At 41.1% G+C, this 14,175-nt stretch overlaps 1 protein-coding gene across 1 annotated transcript; it reads left to right on the top strand.

Annotated features, from left to right (window-relative positions):
- Positions 1-2,565: 2,565 nt before the first annotated feature.
- Positions 2,566-12,231, top strand: zgc:171551. The gene is given in 5 exon segments (NM_001113638.1): positions 2,566-2,662; positions 3,164-3,310; positions 6,144-6,197; positions 8,350-9,803; positions 11,653-12,231. Coding segments are annotated over 3 exon segments (1,317 nt in total). The 5' UTR covers positions 2,566-2,662; positions 3,164-3,228; the 3' UTR covers positions 9,531-9,803; positions 11,653-12,231.
- Positions 12,232-14,175: the final 1,944 nt, after the last annotated feature.

The raw sequence follows: 14,175 nt of genomic DNA, 5'->3' as shown, positions 1-14,175 counted from the left end.
CTGTGTGTTTGATGCAAGCATTTTTGTCGGGAGAGCAGCACGCGAATTGGAGAACGGTGGATGTTGTCTTGTATCAGGAGTTCATTAACATATAGATACATCGCCGTGCTGCTGTGTTTGCCTAAATCCTCCAGATTACCAGCAGGACTAATGGTTAAAATAGACAGGTCAGGAGACCTGCTGCACTGAGTCTGCATTCAGATCTATGATTCAGACCCAGGGATTGAGGGAGAAGTTCTCATTTATAGTGTTTATATGAACACACTTATCTTTATAATGATATAAATTGTGGTTGTCTGTATATGAAATTAGGAATAACAAATGTAGCAGGGCATTAAATCACTGTTTCTTTGCATTTTAACTTTGTAAACTATAAACTCATGCGTCTCCTCACGGTTTGTCTCAATTTGTGAGCCCACTGACAACAACAGTTGTTCGCTCCCCTTCCCCCGCTGGCCACGCCCACTCCTGCCCGATGCTCGCAGAGCTCCACGCCCATTATTCATGCATCTTTTAAAAAAATTTCTGAAGTAGACTTTAACCGAAAGTGGGGGGTGTCATGGCCCTTTAAGTTAGCCGGAGGCAGTCAAGTGAATAAAGCTTTATTCACTTATCAAGTGAATAAAGCTTTTTCAGATTTCAGGCAGTCAGAAGCGCCGTACATACAAAATCACACCGATTTATAGTCGTCATCCGTAGCAAGGTAGACAAGCTACACGTCAGGTTGTGTGCCTGCACAGAAACATCCGAAAAATAAGGAGGAGTACAGGTCCTCAAGGAACAAGTTTTAAAAGCAACCCGCCTCTGCACGTGCCTGATTATCTTTCACCTTGGTTAGACCAATTCTAAGGGCCCACACATTTAGGGGGCCCTCAGAGATATTATTAGGGGCCCACGACCGCCCCACAAAACCCTCCCCCCCCTCTTCACTTTCGTCCACGTCAGGGGTCACCGTAATGGAATAAACCCCTAGTTTCTGGCCATAAATTTCAAACAGTGGATGCCCTTTTAGCTACCACCCCGCACTGAGGCTTGTACTTTAGGAGCTGGGCAACACACACACACTCTCCCATTTACACCCTATGTCCAATTTTAGTTTATCCAAACAATTTGCTTGTCTTTGGGGGAAACTGGAGCACCAGATGGAAATACACGTAGGCACAGTGAGAACATGCAAACTCAATGCAGAAAGACCTCCTCCAGCCAGGACTCGGACCAGCTAACTTTTCCTGTGAGGTGCCAATGATTACCAATTGCTGCCCATGACGTATTGTTCACATTGCTAAAAGGTTTAACAATATAATTAATGTTAATCATTACTCATGTGCTGGTGTTGTGATCGCCAGCGATCTGCAGTTGCAGATTGCTGGAGAACTACACACATGGCACAGTAACGAACTACAGCTTCCAGCATGCACCTTGCACACACCGGTTCCTGTTTGCCTCTGATTACACCCACACAGCTAGTAACTCATCCCTGACTGATTAGCTGGACTTTAAATTCACCCCTCTCACACACATTGCTGAGTCTTGTTTTTCTAGTTAAGCAATTAAATCTGTATTTTCCTGTTTGTCCTCCCTTGTCTTTTGATCTTTGCCAAATTTACCATTTGTTGATTCTTTGCCGCCTGTTCTGACCATCTGCCTGTTTATAACGTTCACTCTTTGGATAACCCTCATGCTCCTGTTTGCTTCTGTTCTGACTTTTGCCTAATTGACTAAGCTCAAAATAAACTGCACATGGATCCTTTATTTCCATCGTCCAATGTTCTCCATTACAGCTGGTTGATGGTCGAAGTTAAACTTTCCAGATAGTTATAGAGATCTAATATATCTTATTCTAGCAACAGTTTTTATTCTAAAATGTATTTGTGTGTGTGTGTGTGTGTGTGTGTATGTATGTATGTGTATATATATATATATATATATATATATATATATATATATATATATATATATATATATTCTATCTATCTATCTATATATATATATATATATATATATATATATATATATATATATATAGAGAGAGAGAGAGAGAGAGAGAGAGAGAGAGAGAGAGAGAGAGAGATAGATAGATAGATAGATAGATAGATAGATAGATAGATAGATAGATAGATAGATAGATATAGGTATATACACACACACACACACACATACATACATATACATATTTGTCAGATCTTATTTTAGAGGATGTTTTGTTAGTGAACTAAAAACTTTAAAGTAAAATAAAGCTTAATAATTAACTTGGAAATGTAAAGATTTTTTTTAATGCGCCAAAATATTTGACCATTTTTAATATTGTTTTTCATTTGGATTGTATACATTTATGGTCACTTCTCTTAATATAGCGCACTTTAACTTTACATGTTTATTTTTTACATAAAGCCTGGAAACTAGAAATTTATGTCCTTGGGAATCTGGTTTATTCCCTAATAATAATCTGCTGTTTCACTAACTAGTGTTTGTGAATTGTGTTATAGCATGCCAGGCTTTTATTTTGGCGTAGTTCTGTGACGTCATATGACTGCGCTCCCGAGTCTTCAGTGCAACGAAAGGTTTGTGCTTTAAAGGTTTAAATATCGGAACAAACAGTCGACGTTGTAGATTTTTTTACATAAACGACGCCAAATTTAACATTCGTCAGGAAATCTTGAATGATATTCGCTACCTGACATAATCTTTAAGGACTTTAATCATAACTTATTTGTGCAAGCGAGAGTAACGTTAGCAGAACAGGCGCGTCTCATTTCTGTATCGTGACTCTGTTTAGTAAACATGAATTCAGTCACTGGCGAGTGGAGATGAGGGAAAAGGGAGATTTACAAAACTCCGAGTCAATTAAATCGTTTAGAATGATTAATTCTGTCAAAGCTGCTGATTAAAATAGTGTTAAACAAAAACAACAGAAATGTTGAGAGACTTTTACTGACCAACTGCGAGTGTCTTCATGGAAAACTAACACAGAACATTATAGATCACATAGTGAAAGTCTATAACTAATTGTACGAGTATGTATATATTGTAATATTATAATAAAATTTGAGAGCTACTCAATTTACTCTAGTTTTATCTGAGTCCCTCAGCAGTGCACTGAGCTAGTGAGCTGATTGAGTGTGTATTTCTTTTATTTTCCGTTCATTATTCTCATTTTAAACAGGACAAAGTGTCCAAACACAGAGGAAAACTCCTGCTGAAGCGACTGATCTCCACACTGTTATAAAGATGGCGTTTATTAAAGAGGAGAGTGAAGACCTGAAGATTGAAAACACATTCACAGTCAAACAGGAAGATCCCGAACAAACAGGTAAGGTCAACCTTTAATTGAATGTCTGCTTTTACAGCAGGTCACTCGGTAATTCCTGAATGCCTTTAGGTCTCCAGTGAGTTTGTTTATTTTATATGTGAAGGGAAATCTCAAGTTGCTCTAAATCGCTCTGGCTAATACATTTTATACGCTTAATATTGTGTAAGAAACAGTTCATTAACTCGAGTTTAATTGGCATCTAAAATGTGGGTTCGGAAAAGAAAACGTTAGCTAACTAGCGCCACTTCCCTTAGCTGAAAATGAGCTCTGACATCTCTTTTTATTTTCACCATTCATTCAGAACGGACCTTCGGGTCACTCGGAAGGCGATTAAATAATAAATTTGTGTCCCATTTTCTTCGCTGATAAGGTATACAACCACGTACACAACTTTCATATGTAACTCCAAGCGATACTTCCGGGTTTCTTCCCACAGCAGCCTCGATTTCGCTTTTAAAAATGGCGGCCGCGTGAAATCAGTCTATTGTTTTGCTACTTGAAAATGTCTATCAAATGTTTAACCTCGAGAAACATTGATCTTAGTACGTTTTGTAAAGCAAACGCTGACTATGTTTATATGGACATCAGGAATCAGATTATTTACGTAAATCTGAATAAGACAATAATATGATGATCGTGTTTACATGAGTTGCTATTTGAATGTTCCTTTCATGATCACGTTTTACGTTGTTATAGTACATATTCTGATTTACGTTGTTGTGTCACCGCGCTATCCACATTTCCTCTGGAGTTTCATGTTATTTCGGGTGTTTCATTTTTAATTTGTCGACTTTAACTGCAGTTTGGCACTTTTACTTTAATTCAGGAACATTTCATGCATGTGACAACTGCTGGAAGAGTGTTGTTTTAATGGAATTTATACCGCACGGCACAGGGCCGGAGTGGGACTCCTTTTCAGCCCTGGAGTTTCAAGCTTTAGACCGGCCCACCTCAGTTCACGAATGACTATATTAAAATAATATAAAGAGGATTTCCCCTCGGGAGACCAACAACAGACTCTTCATCATTATCATCATCAAGCCTGTTCAAAAGAAAGCTCATAATTGGGAAACGTGGCGCGAATGTCCGATGAAGTAGATTTTTCAACTTGAGCGATTCACGTGATACGAGCGTCAAACGTGTAAAATTCTCAACTCGCGCCGTTTCATTTGTGCGAATGGCGCTGCAGGATGTCTATTCGCATCTTTGCGTTGACTCAACATGTAAATCACTCGCGCTTGATGCTTCATCTGGTGTGAACGCAGCCTAACATACATGCAGTTTTAGCTAAATTGTTTGTGCGCCCTTCAAAAAAATCTATTGTCCCCTCAACAGTTAGATGTAATGGGTTAATAAATAAAAAGTAAAGTTCTACATTTTTATATTTTTTTATAGTCCTGATTTATTATTTGTGTTATTCTGTGTCCAGTTATTAACCAGTAATTAACCAGTTATCCTGTTTTCGGTGATAATGGGTTTGACAACTATACGATCTTGTATCTTAAATAACGAGTTTAAAATATGAAAACATGCTGAGATTACATGAAATTCATATTTAGCATCTTAATGCTTATAACACAGGTGTCAAACTCAGTTCCTGGAGGGCCGCAGCTCTGCACAGTTTAGTTCCAACCCTAATGTGGCGAGGGGGCGTGGCCGAGAGCCGTGGGAACGAAGTGAGATCACCGCGTAAGTGGATACACCTGCGGTGCGCACCTGCCTCGAATCCCACGGAAGGAGCTCTGGACCATAAAAGGAGGACTGATGGCAGAGGAAGCCGAGAGAGGACCGGGCTCGGGCATATTGTTTTACGTTTGCTTTCAGTTTGACGGCAGTCTCCGTGAGGAGCTGCCGTCCCTGTTATTAATAAATCATTTTAAAACTGCGTCGGTTCTTCGCCTCCTCCTTCCCGGGGGCCAAAGGGCCGTGAACTTCATTACAGTGGTGCCGAAGCCCGGGAGAGGGGGCGAGTGTTTGGGAGTTAACCCGAGTGGGGGAGAAACCCGTTCGTCTGCCCAGAGTGCCAGGGTGGCCTGAGGCTTGCGAGGAAAGGATCTGCCTGCTGCTGTCTCCCAGCATGGGGAGGAGCAGGGGACGCGGGGCTCACCACCGGAGGGGAAAGTGCTGAAGGGAGCCATCCCACAGAACCCGGGGGAGTCGCCGCGATCCGCTATGATGCCAGAGCCTGCATCCATCCAACGAAGCGGGAGCGGAGCAGGAGACCAGAGATGCCGCCAGCCAGCCAGGAGAACCGCCGCCGGACGCCAGAAGACGGACGGGTGGATAGATTCCTCCACAGGGCTCCCAGCACGTCGTCGCATCTCTCAGCTGGTGGAGGACCGAGTGGCAGCGTGTCTGGAGAACCGAACCCCAATTTTTTTTCTTTTTCTTCTCTTCCCTTTCTCGGTCTACTCTGTCTTTCCTCCTTTTTTTCCTTCTCCTTTTCTCTCGGCCTGTCTCATATAGGTCTCGCGGGTGCTGTGGCGCCAAAACCCCACAACCCTGTTATTAATAAATCATTTTAAAACTGCGTCGGTTCTCCGCCGCCTCCTTCCCGGTGGCCAAAGGGCCGTGAACTTCATTACACCTAATTAAACACATCTGATGAAACTAATTGAGTTCTTCAGGCTTGTTTGAAACATACAGGTACGTGTTTTGGAGCAGGGTTGCAACTAAACTTTACTGGGCTACGGCCCTCCAGGAATTGAGTTTGACACCTCTGGCCTATACGTTTAGTCACGTTTTTAGATTTAATACATAATTCTTTCATGTTGTGTATTAGATGTTGTTTTTTGTGCCTGTAAATTGAGTCTTGTCTTATTTTTCTCTGTAGAGCTGATGGTGCTGAAAGAAGAGACTGAAGAACTGAATGGAATAGAAGAGAAAGGTCAGTTTGAGGGACACCAAGATTTAATGACTGATGATTGCGACCCACCCACAATGTGAATGCGCAATTAGAAAATGCTACAAAGTAGTTTTGAAAATACTTGAAAAACAGTCAAATCTACAAACCTAATAACACAACAACGCAAGCTTTAAAAGCTTTTGAGTTTACTCGCTTCATTCCTAACCCGTCACACTCACTTCACAATAGACGCAGATTCATGGGCAGGGCTTCTGTCTGCCCTGTGACACTTTGATGCTAAAATGGCTAACATGGAGTTTGCTGAGAGAGTAGCTGTGCTTTGTGCTTTAGGAAGGCTGATAAACAGTGTAGATTTGTTCAGCGCCTTGTCTAAGTCCACTAGATCCATTCAGAGGTGCACCCAGCTCTGAGTTCATCAGCTCCTCCAGAAACTATACCTGGGTGATTGAAGCTTTCAGCGGTGCTTCAGATTAAGACGAGCCCGGTTTGATGAGCTGTTGTCTGGTGTTGGCATGAAGATTTCTAAAGTTTTCTAAAGATTTCTGAAGACTTAAAGTTCAGATTTTGCAACTTGAGGGATTCACGCGCAAACCACTCGATCCGCACCACCTCATTCGCGCACATAAATGGACAGAAATCTTAAATATGGACCAATCGTTTGCTTTTTTAAAGGTCTAATCATCTTGTTTAATCCCGCCCCTTTTCGCAAGCTCAAACTCTAGTGCAGGGGTCACCAATCTTGATCCTGGAGGGCCGGTGTCCCTGCAGGGTTTAGCTCCAACTTGCCTCAACACACCTGTCTGGGTGTTTTAAGTATACCTAGTAAGACTCTGGCTGTTTCTCAATTCCAAGAACGCAGAGAATGGACTTGCGTCCTTGTGGAGACCGGTCTTGCCAGGTGTCCTCGGAAGAACGAACTCAGGAGACCGCGAGGGCAGAGAATGCGTCCTTTGAGAAATGGGATGCTGCGTTCTTCCTGATGGTCATGTGACCTTCACGTGTTTTAAATGGAAATTATTTAAACATTAAAGCACACATACAACGATTTATTGTTTCCCCCTTCTTCAAAATATATACTTTGCATAAAAACATTATAAATATACTCTGCACACTATAAATAAAACAAATTTTAATACGAATTTCAACAAACAAACAATCCTTAATGCATTTATTCCTTTATTAAGATATTCATGTTAATGTTTACTTCCACCGTTATATTTAGGGAAACTCCTGAGGTAAATAAGTGATATCTCTGAACTTTAATAATAAATCTAAATAAAATGCAGCGCTTCCCACCTCCAGTCGCAATGACGTCTGGGACTTCCAGAGCGAGTTCGGTGCTCAAGTCTGCATCGGTGCGTCCTCGATATCAAGAACACATCCGGGAAGTTTCACGCGTCCTCCGTACTTGCGGTCTTGAGTATTGGAACTGAACTTAGGCAGCTGATGATGACGTTACACGAGAACGCAAGACCGCTGAAGAACGCATATTGAGAAACAGCCCTTGATTAGCTTGTTCAGGTGTGTTTGATAAGGGTTGGAGCTAAAATCTGCAGGACACCGGACCTCCAGGAACAAGTTTGGTGACCACTGCTCTAGTGTGACCACAGCTTAAGTCCTTGATTAGTTTGCTCAGGTGTGTTTGATTAGGGATGGCGCTAAACTCTGAAAGACACCACCACTGTCCCAGGAACAGGTTTGGTGACCCCTGTTGTACAATTAAACCTGAAAGTGCCTTGTGTTTATGCTATCCACAAACTTTAAGCACTTTAACTTAAATCCCACTTAAATAATCCATTGACCTTGGAATGATGAAATCTTAAAATGCTAACTTGCCTCCACTCTAGTCCATGAAAAACAAAACCAAGTTCATGCATGAATCCACACATGGTAGATGGCTTCTGCGAGAGGGAAACAGATCTGCTTGTGAGGAAGCTCTGCAAGATCTTTTAGAAAACTGTGGATCACATCACTTCTGCTACCTCAGTTCTCTCTGATAAAGTTGTAAATATTGCAGGGAAAAACTGTGCTGGTCTGTCCAGTTATTGGACCCACCACTTTCCGCAACTTAGTACTTATAAGATCTTACATGTTGTTGTTGTTGTTTATTTTGCTTTTCTCATGTTCCTTTGTGCTTTAAATGTGAGTTAACCTGTTTTATATTTCTCTTTAGAGCCGATGGTGATGAAAGAAGAGACTCAAGAACTGAAGGAAATGGAAGAAAAAAACCAAGACTTAATGACTGCTGAAATGTCCACCATGACAAAAAAGACTTCACCTCGGAAAAGAGACCAGGAAATCAAACCTGTTGGTAACTTCACCTGCAGTCAGTGTGGAAAAAGTTTTACTCAAAAATACAAGCTTAGAGTTCACATTCGAGTTCACACTGGAGAGAAGCCTTACTCGTGTGAACAGTGTGGAAAGAGATTCATTGAAAAATCAAAACTTGTATCCCACATGAGTACTCATACCAATGTAAGGCCTCACTCATGTCCCGAGTGTGGAAAAGGTTTCAAACAAAAGCAAAATCTTGCAATTCACATGAGAACTCACACTGGAGAGAAGCCTTTCTCGTGTGATCAGTGTGACATGAGTTTCAGTCAAGCACATTACCTTAAGGCTCACATGAACGTTCACTCCAACGAGAAACCTTACGCCTGCCAACAGTGTGGAAAGAGATTCAGGCAAATTAAAATCCTCAGAAATCACATCAAACTTCACACTGGAGAGAAGCCTTGTGCCTGCCCTCAGTGTGGAATGAGATTCATTCATAAACAAAGGCTTGAAACGCACATGAAGGTTCACAATAAAGCCATAGAGGCGATAAAGCCTTTCCTTTGCCAGCAATGTGGAAAAGGTTTTGTTCAAAAGGGTACCCTTAAAATCCACATGAGAGTTCACACTGGAGAGAAACCGTACACTTGCTCACAATGCGGGAAGAGTTTTACACAGAAAAGCAACCTTAAATACCACATGGTAACTCACACTGGAGAGAAACCTTTCCCTTGCCAACAGTGTGGAAATAGTTTCAGTCAAAAGAAATGCCTTGAAATCCACATGAGACTTCACAATGGAGAGAGACCTTACACTTGCTCTCAATGTGGAAAGAGTTTTACTCAGAAAGGCAACCTTAATTCTCACATGAGGACTCACGCTGAAAAGAAACCTTTCCTCTGCCAACAGTGTGGAAAGAGTTTCAGTCAAAAGAAATGCCTTGAAATCCACATGAGAGTTCACACTGGAGAGAGACCGTACATTTGCTGTCAATGCGGAAGGAGTTTTTCACAGAAAGGCAACCTTGATTCTCACATGAGGACTCACGCTGGAGAGAAGCCGTTTATATTTGGTCAGTAGAGTTCTGCATCGAGTACTGTTTCCGTTTCAGACATGCATGGCAAATGGCAGTTGTCATTTTACAGCTGTAACTATCTGCCAGGACCTTTGTAAGGTTAAATTTTGCCCCCAAAATATGACACTCAAGTGATGATTACCCTCAGGGCCGTGCAGATACCTTTAAAGGGGAGATCGATCGCAAAGGGAAGAGCGGGGGGAAGAGTGCGAAGTTTACATGTTCTCCCTGTGCTCGCATGAGTCTCCCCCAGGTTTCCTCCCACAGTCCAAAGACATGCGACATAGGTGAATTGACCAAACCAACAAATTAGGACTATAGAAGAGGTCTAGTCAGCAGTATATTTCCATAGCAATCCATAATTTGCCATTCATAAGCGGGGGAGTTCTTGAGATCTACTCGAGCTCAAACTACCCTCTCACCCTTCTATCGGGAGAGAGCCCCAGGATCGAGGATCTTTTGAGCTCAGGGTTCTCTTCTGGGACAGCATGCCCAATACGCTTTATTATCAATCATTAACTAAGGGTGAACCCTTGAAAAGGAAACATTGTTCACTCACTTTCCTTCGGCTTATTCCTTGCTACGTCAGGGTACGCTACAGTGGGACGAACCACCAGTTTTTTTTCACACAGTGGATGCCCTTCCAGCTACAACCCAACACTGAGACTTGTACTCTCAGAACTAGAAAACACTCACACATTCCCCCGTCCACACCCTACACCAGGGGTCACCAAACTTGTTCCTGGAGGTCCGGTGTCCTGCAGATTTTAGCTCCATCCCTAATCAAACACACCTGAACAAGCTAATCAAGGTCTTACTAGGTATTCTTGAAACATCCAGGCAGGTTTGTTGAGGCAAGTTGGAGCTAAACCCTGCAGGGACACCGGCCCTCCAGGACCGAGATTGGTGACCCCCGCCCTACACTGTGGCGGGTACTCCTCTCTGATATCGCTAGAGATATCCCAGTCACCTGGTCCCATCAGCACTCATCACCAGCACCTGCAGCCAATCAGAGGGAGAGTACATAAGCAGACGGCACCAGAGCTTCAGTTAGCTACAAACTCCCGATTCACCCTACTCGCCATCCAGAAGTCTTTCTCCAAGCACTACTTGCCTTTCATCTACAATTACCTTCTGGAAATGTTGTAAATAAATCACCCTCCTAAACAAAAGTCCTAAACAAAACTCTGACTAAGAAATATTGAATAGAGGATCCTGGTTTCTTTAACTATGGTAATAAATGATGGTATCCAACACACATGAGGCATGAATAACACGTTAGTGAATTAAATGGCAGAGGTGGCTTGTTTGTTTGCCCACCTGGGTTTAGCTCCAACTTGCCTCAACAAACCTGCCTGGATGTTTCAAGTATGACCTTTCAAGTAAGACCTTGATTAGCTTGTTCAGGTGTGTTTGATTCGGGTTGGAGTTAAAATCTGCAGGACACCGGCCCTCCAGGAACAAGTTTGGTGACCCCTGCTCTGGAGGAAACCAGCGTGGTGACGTTAATCGAACTATGCAGACATCCCAAGTCGGGAGTCACCCACATATAAATAGGGACTCCCAGATTCCCGCAAAGGAATGATAATCTCCTGGAAATCACGCGTCTCCTCCCCGGTCCTCAAATACGTCGCTCCCTTCTCCAATGCATCCCTCCCTGCTATTCAGATATGTCGTGCGCAACCCCATCACTACCACTCCCTGCCTCCGCTCAAATACGTCGCGCAGACCCCCCCCCCCCCCCCCCCCCCCCGCCCCCCCAGCTCTTCAGATACGTTGTGCTCCTCCCAAAGGGTACCTAGCATGGCAAAAAGGTACCAAAAGGTGGAGATAGACGCACAGTTGAACTCAATTGTTTTACAGAGATACGTCGCTAGCACATGCACAAGCTTAGAGAATGAAAACAAAGGAAGCCTTTTTTAAATACACAGCCTAGACATTACACTGTAATAATATATACATATAATAACAAGCCATGGTCAACCCGAGCTCAAACAAAACCTCGTCGCCGTCTTGATGAACAGCCACAAAGCCTGTTTTGTGAGAAGTGCTTCTCATATGATATGTGCATGATGAGACATCCTCTCGAGTAAGAATGACGGTGACTGAAATGTTCTGTCTTACAACTCGCCAATTGGTACCCTTTTTGCAGTGGAAACGCAAACCTAATAAAAGTGACCCGTACCATACTGTACCACTTAGTGGAAATGGGCCATAAAGAAATAGGCAGCCTACTTTAAGAATCAATGGCTGTGTTCAAAACTGCCTACTACTCAGTAGGTACTGTATTTGAATTTAAACGTACTACTCATCCGTTAGAAAAGTACGTTCTATGCAGTATACAGTACATCCGCTATTTTGTCATGGTCACGGGACCCACTTGCGTCAGTTGTGTCGCTTTACTCCCATTCATGAATTTGCTTGCGGGGCATCATGGGATAGTGCAGCGTGCATGGGATACGCACTCCAGAATCTCGCCGGAAGTAGTAAGTCATCCGGGTTCTTCTCGCATACTGATTTTCTCCGCTCGCATACTGATTTTAGCGTACTATATAGTATGGAAGTATGCGGTTTCGGGCGCAGCCAATGTCTTTGTTGCACAACAGTGCATATGTTACAGTACAGTTTCTCTATACAGTATGTAAGTTTGTTTAATTCTACTGTCTGTATATCTAAATGTCAAACTTGATAAACAACTTTGCCTGCTTTAAGGCGTTGATAATATTTATTTTTATCAATGATGATAAACAACTTTAATGAAGTCAGATGAATAATTGATTTAAACATGCCATCCTATAACTGCTTTCTGGTTTTAAATGATTAATCAATTGTTATTACACAATTCCTTATATATAAAAAAAGCTTCACCACTGAAATCCTGTCAATGACAGAATGTTTATTTTGACTTTTCATTGTGCGTTTTCTCTTTTAGAGGAGGTTGATGGGGACTAAAATAATGTTTTCTGTTTCCACTAAATTCTAGCAGTTTTAAATCAGTTTTTATAAAGTTTTAAACTAGCAGTTTAAAACTAGCAGTTTTAAATCAGTTTTTATAAAGGTAACCTGAGAAGTAAACATGCAAATGTAAAGGTTGCTTTTAAAGTATTTATTATATTGAAGACAAAATTAATGGTCATTTTATGTAATACACTTTCTATTTTTTTATTTTTCATTTCCCTTCATATTCTTGTGAGAAATTGAGTATGATGCATTTACTGTGGTAGCTTTTAAGTTGAACAATTAATAAATAGTTAAAATAATAAAATACGTTTCTAAGCAACCAATTAATTTTAAATTTTGTAATATCTTTTTATCCTTTTAGAAATGTTGATTTTGATATTATTCATTGTGATAAGACTTTTATTTTGGTTGTGAGCGTGTGAGGCGATAGACTGCGACATACTCCTGTCTCTGTTGTCCAACGAAAGGTTTGTGCTTTAAGGATTTTAAGGTTTAATAAAAAACATATATTCGTTAGCTACTTTGTGTTTCCAGTCGATGCTATAAAACAATAACTTGACAGAAAATGTAACGCAACAATTTATATACTTGATAACGGAAAAGCTGCGTCTGATTTCTCTCTCCGTATCGTCAATCTGTTAGTAAACATGAGTTCAGGCACGGGCGGGTAGACTCCGAGTCATTTGAATCAACCTTGTCCTCAAAATGAATCATTTTTGAGTCGCATCACCGCACGCTGACGCAGTGTTGCCAAATTAGCAATTTTGTTGCTAGATTTAGCAACTTTACTACTCTAGCAACTTTTTTTTTTCAATAAGCACCTAGCAACAAATTTAGCCATTTCTACCCTTCATTTGGCTACTTTTAGCAATGTTTAACATTAGTCTGGCTACTTTTAGCAATGTTTAACATTAGTCTGGCTACTTTTAGCAATGTTTAACATTAGTCTGGCTACTTTTAGCAATGTTTAACATTCGTTTGGCTACTTTTAGCAATTGTTAGCCTTCATTTGGCTGCTTTTAGCAATTTTAACCTTCATTTGGCTACTTTTAGCAATTTTTAACATTCATTTAAAATGTTAATCCACAACTGATGTGGAGAGACAAGTTTTACTGACCAAATGTTAATGTTTGTTCGAGGAAAAACATCATATATAGAAATTATATAGCTAATATTGAGTGTATAACTATATTTTGTAATATTTCATACCTTTGTAAAACTAGTTTTGAGTATTTTTATCTACTCGGATGATTTAACGTCATTGTTTGAGTGTGGATTTCTTTTGTTTCTGTTCATTGTTCTCATTTTAAACAGGACGAAGTGTCCAAACACAGAGAAAAACTCCTGCTGAAGCAAAGATGGCGTTTATTAAAGAGGAGAGTGAAGACCTGAAGATTGAAGACACATTCACGATCAAACATGAAGATTCTGAGGAACAAACAGGTTAGTTTTCTTTCTCGAAGATCACTCATTTCATTAAATGTCTGCTTTTACAGCATGCCATTAAATCCTGAATGCTTTTAGATCTCCATCCATCAGCTCAGCAGTTCATTGCAGGTCTTCTGTTGGGGTTGACCACACATTATGAAGAGCTTTTATTTTGTATGTGAAGGGAAATCTCCAAATTTCACAAAAGTGAGCTGTTTCACAAAATTTGCAGCAAATTTGGTTCATTTTTTGCTGCTTAAA

Source organism: Danio rerio, chromosome 4 (genome assembly GCF_049306965.1).
Source record: "Danio rerio strain Tuebingen ecotype United States chromosome 4, GRCz12tu, whole genome shotgun sequence".
Classification (NCBI taxonomy): domain Eukaryota; kingdom Metazoa; phylum Chordata; class Actinopteri; order Cypriniformes; family Danionidae; genus Danio; species Danio rerio.
The sequence above is the reverse complement of the archived record's forward strand: the minus strand, read 5'-3'. Positions and strand labels throughout refer to the sequence as shown.